The 13,333-nt window shown below is 35.7% G+C and overlaps 1 protein-coding gene and 1 non-coding gene across 4 annotated transcripts; one reads left to right on the plus strand and one right to left on the minus strand.

Moving 5' to 3' along the window:
• Positions 1–247: 247 nt before the first annotated feature.
• On the minus strand, positions 248–3,459 carry LOC121780577 (ethylene-responsive transcription factor RAP2-7-like). Of its 3 annotated transcripts, none has more exons than XM_042178176.1 (9): positions 2,632–3,457; positions 2,379–2,404; positions 2,260–2,290; positions 2,082–2,169; positions 1,855–2,000; positions 1,408–1,511; positions 1,192–1,298; positions 944–1,033; positions 248–782 (listed from the first exon to the last, which is right to left on the minus strand). In XM_042178176.1, the coding sequence occupies exons 1-9, from the start codon at positions 3,093–3,095 to the stop codon at positions 558–560; spliced, it is 1,281 nt and encodes a 426-aa protein (XP_042034110.1). In that variant the 5' UTR covers positions 3,096–3,457; the 3' UTR covers positions 248–557. The 3 variants fall into 3 exon arrangements, with proteins under 3 accessions (XP_042034110.1, XP_042034111.1, XP_042034112.1); XM_042178178.1 differs by having other exon boundaries at positions 642–782; positions 875–1,033; positions 2,632–3,459; XM_042178177.1 differs by lacking the exon at positions 944–1,033 and having other exon boundaries at positions 2,632–3,458.
• Positions 3,460–6,747: 3,288 nt separating this feature from the next.
• Positions 6,748–6,817, plus strand: TRNAG-UCC. The gene has a single exon. It is a non-coding gene; the product is annotated as a tRNA-Gly (tRNA).
• Positions 6,818–13,333: the final 6,516 nt, after the last annotated feature.

Genomic DNA, 13,333 nt, shown 5'->3' on the forward strand with positions numbered 1-13,333 from the left:
GAGCTACAAAAGTCGTTTCTCGAAGGTTATTTTCACAAACTCTACTTTGTTATTCTTCATAATCTTATGAGAGACACTGCTTTCGAACTGATGACATTCTTTCCCTTTGCACGTGCAGTCTCCCGTCTCTTCTGTGAAGTCTTTGGGTGCTGCCTAGACTCGAAAGCTGTATTCATTGAGCAACTAATGTTACATGATAAGTGAAATTCCCATTTGCAACAATGGGTTGTCAACAGCAAGCTGGATGTAAAGAAGAATATCTGCATTTCTCATTTATAGCTCAAAAAGATGGACGCAAACAAGAGTTCACAATGGGTTGCAACAGCAATCGAATTCTACACAGTATTCACTCTTCAGAATCATCGTACCAATATATACACAACATATAATTTGGTCAATCTATTATTTGTGCTATACGTATGGCTGCTGAGACGATTCACCCCAGTTGGCATGGCTTCTTTTGCTAGCCAAATCTCAAACAGACTAAAATGAGGGTCGTTCCGCTCCTGTTACTGATAATACTTGTGGCTGTGGTGATTCGAACTTGCAAGGAAGGGTCACTGAAGGCTGTGGAAAGCTGTTGTAGGAAATTGTGCCCGATTGGTCAATGGCACGGAAGAAGTGAAGTATGGAGAAGTTGCGGAAGAGAATCCTGATGATGCTGCAGAAGAAGCCAATACGGGGACCGGGGTGACCATACCGTGACTTGGCATTTTCCATGGCCAGTTTGAGCTGTATCCAGGCAAAGGAACAGCTTCACCACTCATTCTTGTAGCTAATTCCTGTCAAAAACACAATTCTTACTGTTATTCGTCAGCAAGTTCATAACTCAAATTATGCATCTTTTATTATAGAAATGGAGCTTCGTTTCGACCTATATCCAATGTGTCAATGTTTGTTACTACTACTACTTGCTTCTCTGGCTTGTTTTTTTTAGTTTCACCTTATCGTTTGGGGTAAAACCAGAATAGATGCCAGCCCACATGGTAGGATACTTTTGCATTAGTTCTTGAGGGGCAGAGATTGGCTCGACCTATAAACACAAAGATCATAAGATGGAGGAAAACTACTGTTCTAGCATCGGTGGAGACAATTCATTTTCTTTCGAAGCCAGCAACAACAATTGCATATCTATGAAATGAAGCTCTCCAGCTTTAGTGAAATTTTGAAATGAATCTCATAGCTGTATACCTTTAATCTCTTCCCATCGGGAGCAGGATAATGCTGATTTCTGGTAGTGTCATTCCCATCGGAAGATAAAGACATCCCGAGGTTGAGATCAAGACTGCTGCCATTACCTAGAATTACACCAAAAGATATCAAGTTAGTCACTGTGAGCATGTACAAGAAAAATTGATCTTTAGTAAAACGAGGTTGAAACTAAAGAAATAGTGATTTGCCATATACCTCCATTTCCGGAGCTTAAGTTCATCTCCTTGTCATAGTTGCTAAACTCAAATTTGGTAATGGCTTCTCTCCCATTAGATTTGATGGTTGCTTCATCATATGCCCTGAATCCACAACAAGAAATGGAAGCTTTTTATGCGAGACAACAAAAATGAATTCGTCTTAGCACAGCACAATGTCGAATGGCATATGAATTCATCATCCGAAGGACCTTGCAGCTTCTATTTTGCCCTCGAGTAACCATTATTTTATCATACAGATAAAAGGGGTTCCTCTCTCCATTTAACTAACTATCCTAAACTGGTACTCCAAAACCAGAAACCTTCATGCATTAATCATGATTAGTTAAAAGCATACACATCTCACAAACACCAAGTATAAGGTATTAAATCAAGCTCCTGTAATCAGCCAAATGAAGCAATGAAATAGTCCAAGAAAAGCACTTACTTCTTTCCAACGAATTGGTCCATTCGTGTCTCCCAACGACCACATTTGTGCAGAGCAACGCCTCTATACTTGGAGCTTCCCCGGGCGAACCCATTGCTCTGGCGACGCAGAATGTGAACAAACTCTTCCTTCGACAAACTCTTCATCTGCAAATCGCCAACCGCATAAGCACAAATACAGTGACAAGCTTCTAAATGTTGGCCACAAAATCTTAAACACCTCCAAACCTGTTTCATCTCCTCGTCATAATCACTGATGGTGAAATTGATGTCAGCATCAACTCCACGGAACTTGATTGCAGCACGATCATATGCCCTGAACAAGTATTCCAAAATATGATCAGTATTAAATAACTAATTAATCAAGAACACATCCAAAATTCTTAGTATGAACCAAAATTCTTACCGAGCTGCAGCATGTGCTGTATCAAATCCTCCTGATAGAAATCAATAAACGAATCACTAAAACAGATACATAAATTGATATTTCCAAACCAAAGCGAAACAACAGCTCCGTGTTCTTACCCAAATACACTTGTTTGCCACAATCCCTGCAACAAAAGGCCAAGACTCAGTAAAAGGACCACAGAAAACACACAAATCCACCACCTAACTTCATTCAATCAGTGATCTCATCCACAGATCATAATACATCTCCCAAGCTTCTTAATCATAGTGTACCATAATTCAACCGTTTAATTTGAAAAGCAATTGAAAAGCAAAACAGAATTTCTCCAAATTAGGTATGCATGGAATGTAAGCAGATAAGCAGACCAACCAAATATGCGATTCCCATCTTCCAGTCCTACGGTAGAAAGTAACTCCACGATACTGAGAGCTCCTGGAGCGGGGCCCACGCCTGCTCTTCTTCGGCTGCACCGGAGCAGTCTCCGGCAGCTGCGCCTTATAAATCCCCAATTCCACCCCGGCGGAGCCCTCCGGCACCGACAGATTCAGCCAATACTTCTCTCTAACCACAGCGGCAGGAGTCGAATCGGCGATCGGGAAGAGCTGCAGCTCGTTGGCGGCGATGCTGACGTCATCCTCGATCTCGATCACATACTTGTCGAGGATTGAGAAATTGAGCGTGGAGACGGAGGTGTTGCGGCTGTCGACCTCGGCGGCGGCGGCATTATTGGTGGCGGAAGTGGTCGTGGAGGCGACGGAATCGGCGGTGGTGGCGGCGTTGTGGCAGCTGAGGTCGTCGTCGGAGAAGGCGGCGCCAACATTCAGATCCAACATGTCACTCTCAGGTGCGTGAAAAAGTGTGAAATGAAGGTAGTTGAAATCAGATGAAGAATGTAGAGAGAGAGAGTGAAGGAAACGGAATCTGTAACTGTATATGCATTTGTTTGAAAAAACTGCAACAAGAAAACAGAAGCAAAACCGAGGGATATAGATACAGGCAAAGGGTTGTATATATGTATGTATATGCAGAGAGAGAGAGAGGAGAGAGAGTTGGAAAAAGGAAGTCAGAGGAGTTGCATTTTAATTGGGTGGTTGCTTTAATGAAGAAGGAGGAAGAAGAAGAATAAAATAGAAGGAGGGTTGATTAATACTGTGAAATCAATGTAGCTCTCTTCCAACTTGTGCAACCTTAGCTTTCTATTCTCATTTTTACTACTTAATCAAGGTGGGCTACGATTAACATTATTTGGTCTATTTTTTGAATACTACTCCCTCCGTATACGAGAAGGAAAATGAACCTCTCTTTGGATGGTGCACCAAATTTTATAAATACAATTTTATTTACTCTCTCCGTATTGGCTAAGATGACACATTTCTTGGCCGCCACGAGATTTTAGGAATTATGAGTTAATGTATTTAATTGGAGAGAGAAAATGTGTGTGTAAGTATTAAACTAGAGAGAGAATGAAAGATGAATAATTTAATAAGAGTGAGAAAAAGTGGTTGGGTATTTTAATTGGAGAGAGAAAATTTCTAAAAAAGGAAACGTGTGATCTTAGTTGGGACAAACTAAAAAGAAAAACGTGTCATCTTAAGTGGGACGGAGAGAGTATATGTTAAGTAAAGAGAGAAAATATAATAGAGATTAAAAGGTATTTTCATTTTAAGTAACAAGCCATCTTGGTTGAGGCAAACTAAAAAGAAAAATGAGTAATCTTCAATGGGACGGATGAAATAATACATAACACCATCTTTTATTTTATCCTTTCTGTTAGGGATCAGTGGTGCACACCCGAACTCCACGGTAGTATGATTTAGTTCGTTTTAGACAAAAGTCCTCACAGTTTTGCTCTTGGGATACCCCCAAAAGGCCTCATACTAATGGGGTTGGGGTAGCCCATATATATGCTTGCAACTCTAGTTCACTCTCTGATGTGAGACATGGTTTGCTTCCCCATAATCCCACTCAAACCAAGATCACACACATGTCACAAGTCACCACAGGTCTTGGTTGAGCTCACACAGAAACATCAAAGAACTTGCAAGCGCAATCCACCAAACCCCTAGCCACACAAGCCCGGCCCATAAACCAGGACTCTGATACCACTTTTAGAGTCGATGGTGTACAACCGAAACTCCACATTAGTATATTATCTGCTTTGGGAAGGCACTCACAGTTTTGCTCTTAGCATACTAATGGAGTTGGAATAACCTATATTATGCTTGCTACTTTTATTCACTCTCCAATGTGAGATATGATTTGTTCCCCCACACTATCCTTTGGTTTCATTTTTTCCATGATTAGTAATGCTTTTTACAACAAGCATCTTGTCTTATCCAATAAGTCTCAACAAGTCTTTGGAAATTTGTGTAGTCTTTTATTTATTGAAAAATAAAGTATTAAACTTATTCTTATTTTCGGTTCTGACGAAAGGGTTCTTCTTCTTCTTCTTCTTCTTCTTCTCATTAAAAGTTCGTGCTCTACAACGATAGATCAAGGGTCTATCATCTGGTACTTTCATTGATGACTCTTCTCCCTTTCACCGTTCACCCATGTCAACTGAGTCTAGTTAGTATTATATAAATTGGAAGTCTATGTAGTCTTTTATTCATCGAAAAATAAAGTATTAAACTTATTCTCATTCCCGATTTTGGCAGAAATCGCCCCCTAGAACTCCAACTAGGGTTCTTCTTCTTCTTCTTCTTCTTCTCATTACAAACATTCGTACTCTACAACAATAAATCAAGGGTCTATCAATCAGCACTGGATGTCTCATTTTAACTTCCTAAAAACAAAACCTAGCTCAGAGTTATTAAAGAATTCATAGTTAGTGACATAATCATTTTACAAAAGATCAAATACTCAAACCAAATACTCCCTCCGTTTCAAGGAAGATGACTCGTTCATTGGACATCATATGATTTTATGCAATTTACTTTGTAGTATGTTAAGTAGAGAGTAAAGTAAGAGAGATAGAATATACTTTGTAATGGAAAGTGAATTGAAAAAGTTAGTAGATGGTGGGTCTTATTTTTATATATTAGTTTTATACTAATAAAATGTGAGTTGAAATGAATAAGTGGAATATGAAGTTAACTATAAAAAATGATAAAAAGTAAAATATGATAAATTTTATGAGACTGATAAAGTAGAAAAATGTAACAATATTTAAAGAATGAAAAAAGTAGTAGATATAAAAGGTGCTTTCAATTAATTTTAACAGCGAGTCATCTTGATTAAGATAAATAAAAAGGAAAAGTTCATTATCTTGTTGAAACCGATGAAGAACTACATTTTCTCCTACTATTGGTGGCTGGCATAGTGGCATACATCATAGTACCTTCAGACGATAGCTTTCATTAAACATTTTTTGCTATGTATGGACAGACTGATGATGCAATAAATCAAGCTCAGGCTTCTACAGCTATATTTGGTTTTAGTATTTAATCTTTTGTACACCCGTCACCAATACGTATATTGTACCGAACTCAAAATAGTGTTAATCGAAACACTAACTATAATTAAATGCTTTTCAATTGTCAACTTCATTTATATCATACTCTTATTAAACTTCTTAATAACCAAATTTAGGGTTCGGTTTACAAAATCACTCTTCATTTGGTAATTAATTACGAATCAAGCATTACTATAATATCGAACAAATATTATTTCATACATTTAAATGGATTATCATAGAAAAAAAATAATAAATTGAACTTTAATATTTATGAAAATTATAAAATAAAAAATGTTACTAACAATTTTTCATATATTAGAAGCAAATTTCGTGTATAAAATAGAATAAACAATACTAAACAAATATAAGTGCATTAAAGTGCTCATCCAGTCAACCAGAACATTATGGAGTATTTCAATTCTTGACTACCATTATCATATTATTTTCTCCATTTAGAAATACATTCAGTTGCAATAACCAATTAATGTATTATTAAAATGGATGACGACTTGGTGCACATAAGGAATTAGTTGACAAATTAATTTTATTTTTCAGTAGAGTTGAGGCCAAGCCAAGCCAACCTATAACTTGGAGAAACTTTGTACTCCATTACTACTCTGACTAAAGTGCTTGAGAGTTGAGATTTACAAAAATACACACCTTAGGCCACCCACAGTGGGGCGCCCTAAGGTGCGCCACGTCACCAGTTTTATCCTCCTACCCTCCCACCTGCAGTAGGGCGCCCTAAGGCGCGCCCTATGCATTTTATTTTATTTAAATAACAAAAAATTGGGAAAAAACTTCATTTCATTTATAAAAATTAATACACTACAATACGAATTAAAAATTAATACATTTATAAAAAAAACCTTCATTTCAATCACACAACATAATCATCTTAATAACTCGAAGATGCAAATTCTCGTTTCATCGAATTTTACTTTTTAATCATAAATTATCATTTTTTATCACATTATCATCTTAATAAATGTATAAAACAATTTAGTTTTCAAGATATCTCAACTAGTGCTTGTAGTCCAATGGTTAGGATTATTGCCTTCCAAGCAATAGACCCAGGTTCAAACCCCGGCAAAAGCATTTTTTTAAGTAAAACGCGTGTCATCGGGCGCGCCGCGCGGATGATGGCGCGTCGGGCGCGCTTCAACCGCGCCCGATGTATCGGGCGTGGGCTTATGGCGGGCACCCACAATGGGGCGGACGATAGCTCCCGCGGACGATGGCCTGCATCGGGCGTGCCATCGGTCGTCCCATTGCGAATGCCCTTAAAATATCCAAAACCAAGCAAACTTAATTAATCTTGTATTTAAAATAAAATTTATTTATTGGCCACTAATTTTCCATTATCAAATATGAAATATTGAATCACTACTACATGTAGCAAATGTAGGGATATTGATTCTTAAAAGTTTAATTTAAGAGCTTTGTTTTAATTCTGGCATTTTCTATAAATTTTAAAATTGATTTAAAATAACACAAAATTTATATTTCGTGTGTCATTTTTCAATTCAATATAAATAATATATTTTTTATGAAATTCATTATACATGGAGAATTGTGAAACATTTATGACATTTTTAGCCCTATAATAAACATAGGCAGATATTGGAATATACCCAAATAAAGTAAGTACTAATCCACTATTATTAAGCATTTAGTCTATAATCTATTGCAGCGAAAAAATTAATAATGAAAACTAATTAATTTCTTGGATACCGTCCAAGGAAATTATATGGCTGAAAGCGAACGATTTCTTTCCAAAATTGGAATTCTTTATTATTTTCCCATAGAGATGTGGAGCGATTAAGATAGGCTGGAAACAACAATAAATAAAAAGGAGGTAGATATCATAATAAAAAGTGTATAAACGTGTAAGAAATGCTACAAATGGGACTAATTTTATACGACACAACATATTGTACTTGTAGCAGAATATTTACCAGTACTTATTTTCACTGAGTAGCATATTATATAAATTAATTGCAGCAATAAGTTTGATGGTCCCCGTTATAATTATGTTATATAGGGTTGGTGAATTGACATTTATGGTATATTACGGTAATTGATTTGGCCTACAATTGAAGTTTTGACTTTCTTTTTAATCGGAATACCTAATTCTAGCAAAATTTGATGAGTGAACGATTTTTATTTGCATTAAAAAATATTCCCGCCGTTCTTTTTTGGGTTGTCCCGCTGTAGCAGAGTCATTTCTTTCTTTCTTTTTGGCAAAAAGTATTTTATTTTCTCTTACTTTACTCTCTCTTCATCTCTCTACCTTTTTACTTTCTACTTTATTCTCCTTTTACTTAACTTATTTAAAATAATTTTTCTTAAACCTAATGCCGAAAAGATATGCCTCTACTACAGAAGGAATATGTTTTATTTTTCTAATATTTTTAAGAAAAAACAAAAATACTACAATCAGTCCAAACATTACTAATAAATCGTTTAACTTAATCCAAAACATATATTCAAATAAGGTCGAAAAACTGTCTATCATGCGAACGCCACTTCTCTTTATCTTGTTGCCACACATGATTATCATCGGCCCACTCAATGAAATGATCGAGCTCACTGTTGAAGTAAAAGTTCTCTCTTCACTCACACACACATATATACATATAAGGCAGCGTTAAAATGAACATGCCCCTTAAATGTTTAACTAAGACCGCATATTGATCGTCGGATTTAAAATGTTGACTACCCAAATTAAAAATATACAGGATCTATGTTGAATTGTATACAGATCCACCAATCCCTGCCGGACTCTAAATCATTTCACCCAAGCCAAAAAGAAATTTGTGCACTGTCCTCTAATTTACATGCCAAGTACCAAAAAAGTTTCTCTCAAATTTATCTACACCTTTTTTCTCTCAAATTTTGTAAGCGGTGCCAAATTAGGACACACGTCTCTGGTTCCTTAGATAAGCATAAAACTATACGTTGCATCGATCACAATAATAGTACTATGGCCTGCATGACAACCTGCAATAAAAGAACATGTGCTTGATAGTCGCTAAATCTTATAGGTAAAAATTGAAGGGGTTGGCAGTGGAAGCGTGCATGTAAACCGATCACATAAATTTGATCTATTTAGCAGATTATTTAGACAAATTCTATTCGCGCAATTATCACATGTATCATGCTCATAACTTGAATTTAAAACATGCTCATAACTTGAATTTAAAACATGCTTACTACGGAATTAGCCATTTACCTTGTTGATTCACTAAAGAATCGAAGATGATTTGCATCTTCTCCACGTGAAGATCTTCAGAACTCGACCTCGGATCTTCTGACTGGTGTCCCGGACTGTATACTGATATTCGTGTGGGCAAATCTCACCAGTGTACTAGGACTTAAATAATGAAGACAGAACTCAGCTCACGGAGGAGAGCAATTTTCGAATTTCTCTCTGAAAGGGAGTGGACGAAAATTTTGATGAGAAAAAAGTGTATTTTCTGTCTCCTTTATTCTCCTATTTATATTAAATCACATATTGGGCCCAGTCAGGGATCTAAAGAAGAATTTGGACATGGCCTCACCCAATTAGATTTTTACTAATTAAATTGAACCCACAATTTAATACAAGCTTATATTGGAATATTACAAGCAGCCACTACAGAAGTAATATTGCACTGTCTTACCAAATCCGAAATTACAAGTATTCCGAGTTTCCTTTATTTGCATTTAATTCATTTTCTCGCGCTTAAGATGGAAACATCCATTAATTAATCAATGTCTGCTATGGACTTAATTAATCAACATATTTTAATCTTCAAGAGTGGATTTAGCAAGAAACTCTTATTTATTATTCATAGAGTAATCAAAGTCCAACTAGCTAGGTTACGAGTAATAAAATCTTGTTTCGAGCTCCTCTTGTGGATGTTATCAAACGAGACTCTCCTCGCGCACGATTCAACATAATAGCAATCCTAGCACCGCCAGATAATGATCACCACTACCCAATATACCTGGATCGTTGGGTGACGAAAAACCCGCACCTTTGGTAAGTCAAAGTAGTAGATACTCAATATCGTATGCTCAATGCTAACGTGCATTGATTAAGAAATTAATTATGAAGAACTCGTCTTTCAATAGATAGCATAAAGACTCGTCTTGCTGTTAGATCCATTCAGTGTTATACCACACCTACGTCATTATATTTCAAAGGATTAGAAATAATCGGACTGACATTGGAACCTTTCACGATAGGTAGTCTAGGCCTATCTAGGTTGTGAAATTCTTATTTTTCTTTGTTCAGGACTGACCGCGTACCTTAAATTGAGCGCAACCCACGACCGGTCTACTAAAACAAAGACTTAGACTTTGTTATGTTCACTTATACATTTAAATATGCAATAAACATCCATTAAATGTAAAACATAACAACATTACGTCAAAAATAATCTGTTGCATTCATTGAAAAATAATAATTAGAGTTTTACAGCATTCAATCACTCGAAAGGTGATTTCTAGTATATAAACCCTAACAAAAATAACATAATTATTGTCTTCAGCTTCATCTATGTCTGGCATGAAAAGGCCTTATTAGGTATTAAGTCTTTCTTGGGGTTAACCATATAAGAAGTTGTACTCATGGTGGGCGAGGTTCCTCCAGACAAGTAGCTCATGTGCATCAAACAAGTTACTTTTATCTATAAGTTGTGTTACTTGTGTAACCTGCAAAATAGAGTTAAAAATCAAGAAAGTATTGAGTTGTCAAGGACCACTCTTTCTCACTCGTGTTTTTTCTCAATACTAAACCACGGCCATATGAAAGTCCATAATAAGATCCCCATCCCAAGTAAAAAGGCTTATTATCCAACAAAAATCCCCAACTGCACATTTCGTCTTCTCAATCCTTCATCTCATGGATGTGATAGTCGTTTTGGGTAGATATTAAAAATAGTATGAAGAAACGATTTTCAAGGGCTACCTTGCTCATCCAACGGTATGACCAAAACTTCATATGTACTCTTTTCCGCACATTCACATGAATTTCTTTTCTCGAAAATCTCTAGCTAAATGGAATCACTAGATCCATCTGCATTGCCATTTAAGCTAAGCCTCATTGATGATCCGTAATGTCAGCTCAAAACTTAGGTGGGGAGCCAGGGGAGGCAGTGTAACATCTTTGGAGTAGGGTGCTATAATATCTGAACGAAAATGTGTGGTTTCGTCTTGAATAGTGAGAGATTGAGGCCTAAAACAGTATTATCACAGACTATGATTATGGAAAAAGTGTGGAGGATGCGAGAATGACTGCTATAGTGGGTGGTTGAAGGCCAATATAACTAGTTTCGGTCTTTTGGCAACGACCGTTATCAACTGTGATGAAGGGTTTGGGGTTTAGACGCTTACTTGGAGAAAGGGACGAGTCGTGCATATGGGGGATGACTTTTCCGTGATATTTTAGGATAGTGGAGGCAAGGGACTGGTCGTGCGTATCGACTGTGATGAAGCTGAATATAGACACTTCCTTGGAGAAAGGGACCGGTCGTGCTTTTGGGGGATGACTTTTCCGTGATATTTTAGGATAGTGGAGGCAATGGTTTGTCAAAACATATGATTACTTTTCCGTCAGCGGAAGATGACACACTTTCCTTTTTAGTTTGTCCCAACCAAGATGACCCCTTAATAAAAATGGAAACACATTTATTTCTAGGAATAAATCATCTTTCTTGGGACAAAGGGAGTACATGATGGACTAGAAGTTTCTTGTAATTGTTAGTATGTAGTCTCGCTTGAACTTTGCACGTTTTCATTACTTAATAAAAGACATAGCCCATTAGAGATGCAGTCAAATGCAAACTCTAAATATTGTACAAACTCCAAATTATGATCTAGACCGTTGGAAAATGTCAACAGATGACTAAAACATAGTAACAAAAAATGTAAACACAGTTTCAGCGGTTGATGTTGTGTTGACATTGTGTTGAAACTGTGTTGACATTTTTTGTTGCTATGATTTTGTCGTCTGTTAACATTTTCTAACGGTCCAGATCAAAGTTTAGAATTTGTACAATATTTAGAGTTTGTATTTTATCAGTACCCCTTATAATGTTGTATTTTAATCCACACAAGTGGAATTTGAAAATGATTTTTTTATAAAGCCCTAAAAGTAAACAGTCAACGTGAAGGTTCAAGACTTAGCCAGAGTTACTGAAGCTAGACTTTCAAATCTCTTCAAAAATCTTTGCAAATCATTTATCCATAGATCGCATGATTCGAAAAAAACTCTCCCATGTAATTAAACACTCCTAATTAATGAGGATATGAATTAAATTTCATTTTCCATTTATTTACAATAACTATATTTCATAAATAGTTTTCAACGTTGTTAATTGTCGCATGTTCCTCTCTAGTCTCTTCACCATATCTAACCTCCTAAATATCCATAAATTGCAAAACAACAAAGATGGAGAGCAAACACGTGCAATTTGTGTGTGAGTGTGTGAGTTAAATTTGTGGCCTTTCTATTGTATGAAAAGGCAATCACCAATTATTGAAGTAGATACGTATAGATATTGTACCTACGTTGTGGGTAACGGTTGTCCATATATTTTGTTTGTTGCACAATTGCCACTCATTATTTTACAATAGCATTTAGTATTTTTATTTTCTTCAGTGATTTGATTGGGTTTTTATTTTATTCCGATCATACTAAGTTACATTTTAATTTATTTTCTCCAATATGTCATATACCATGTGGGTCTACGGACTACGATGTAATGTATGATTGTATCTGTTTACTTAAAATAATTTTGAATTTGCACATAGTCGTTCATTTTGATATGGCTTGGTTTTGTGATTTTGCATCTGAAAAAGTAGGACAATGTAATTTAATTGTAATTAGTACTCCCTTTGTTCCACGGAAAATGATCCTTTTTGGGTAGCATGAGATTTTATACAGTTTATTTTATGTGTTAAATAGGAAGAATAAAGTAAGAGAATGTGTTTTAAGTAATGAATTATCTCAGTGGAACAAATTAAAAAGAAAAGTATGTCACCTTTAATTGGGACGAAAAGAGTACTTGTCTTCTTGTTTGGACATGCAATGAGTTCATTTAAGAGATATTAAGCATAAATAATGTAAATATAGTATTATTAAGACCACCAATGCTTATATTTATATGGGAGTCTATTTTTAACCGGAGTAAAAATATACTAGCATTATTAAGGTGTTGTCTTTTAATTAAAAGATGGGGTATAATATAATACATAGTAATTCAAAATCATTATCTTACCAAATCTAGAATGTTAGTTTCGAAGTCATCAAGGATACTAAAAATATTATAAGTGATTTGGCGATAAAAATATTTGACTCTATTAAATTATAAGTATCGTTATAAGATGTCATGAATGATGTCAAATACAACATAATATATTTCGAAAAATCATATGCACATTTTCATCGCCAAGTCACAATACCTATCCACATATCACCATTCTTAAATCTTCTCTTAATTGTATGATAGTATCATCGTCATACTTGTACCGCGGATAACTCATCGATAAAATAATTTTGTTACTAAAGAATAAAAGAAAACGTACTAAGTCAAATAGTATATAAGTATATAACTTGCTATGAAT

This window comes from Salvia splendens, chromosome 20 (genome assembly GCF_004379255.2).
Source record: "Salvia splendens isolate huo1 chromosome 20, SspV2, whole genome shotgun sequence".
NCBI classification, from domain to species: domain Eukaryota; kingdom Viridiplantae; phylum Streptophyta; class Magnoliopsida; order Lamiales; family Lamiaceae; genus Salvia; species Salvia splendens.

Bases quoted from the DNA above. Each gene is read 5' to 3' on its own strand.
- LOC121780577 (XM_042178176.1), bottom strand. From the start codon at position 3,095: ATGTTGGATCTGAATGTTGGCGCCGCCTTCTCCGACGACGACCTCAGC. The intron at 1,512-1,854 runs GTAAGTGCTTTT...TTGTGGATTCAG, and splicing joins GACCAATTCGTTGGAAAGAA to GGCATATGATGAAGCAACCA. The intron at 783-943 runs GTGAAACTAAAA...TGTTTTTGACAG, and splicing joins GTTTTACCCCAAACGATAAG to GAATTAGCTACAAGAATGAG.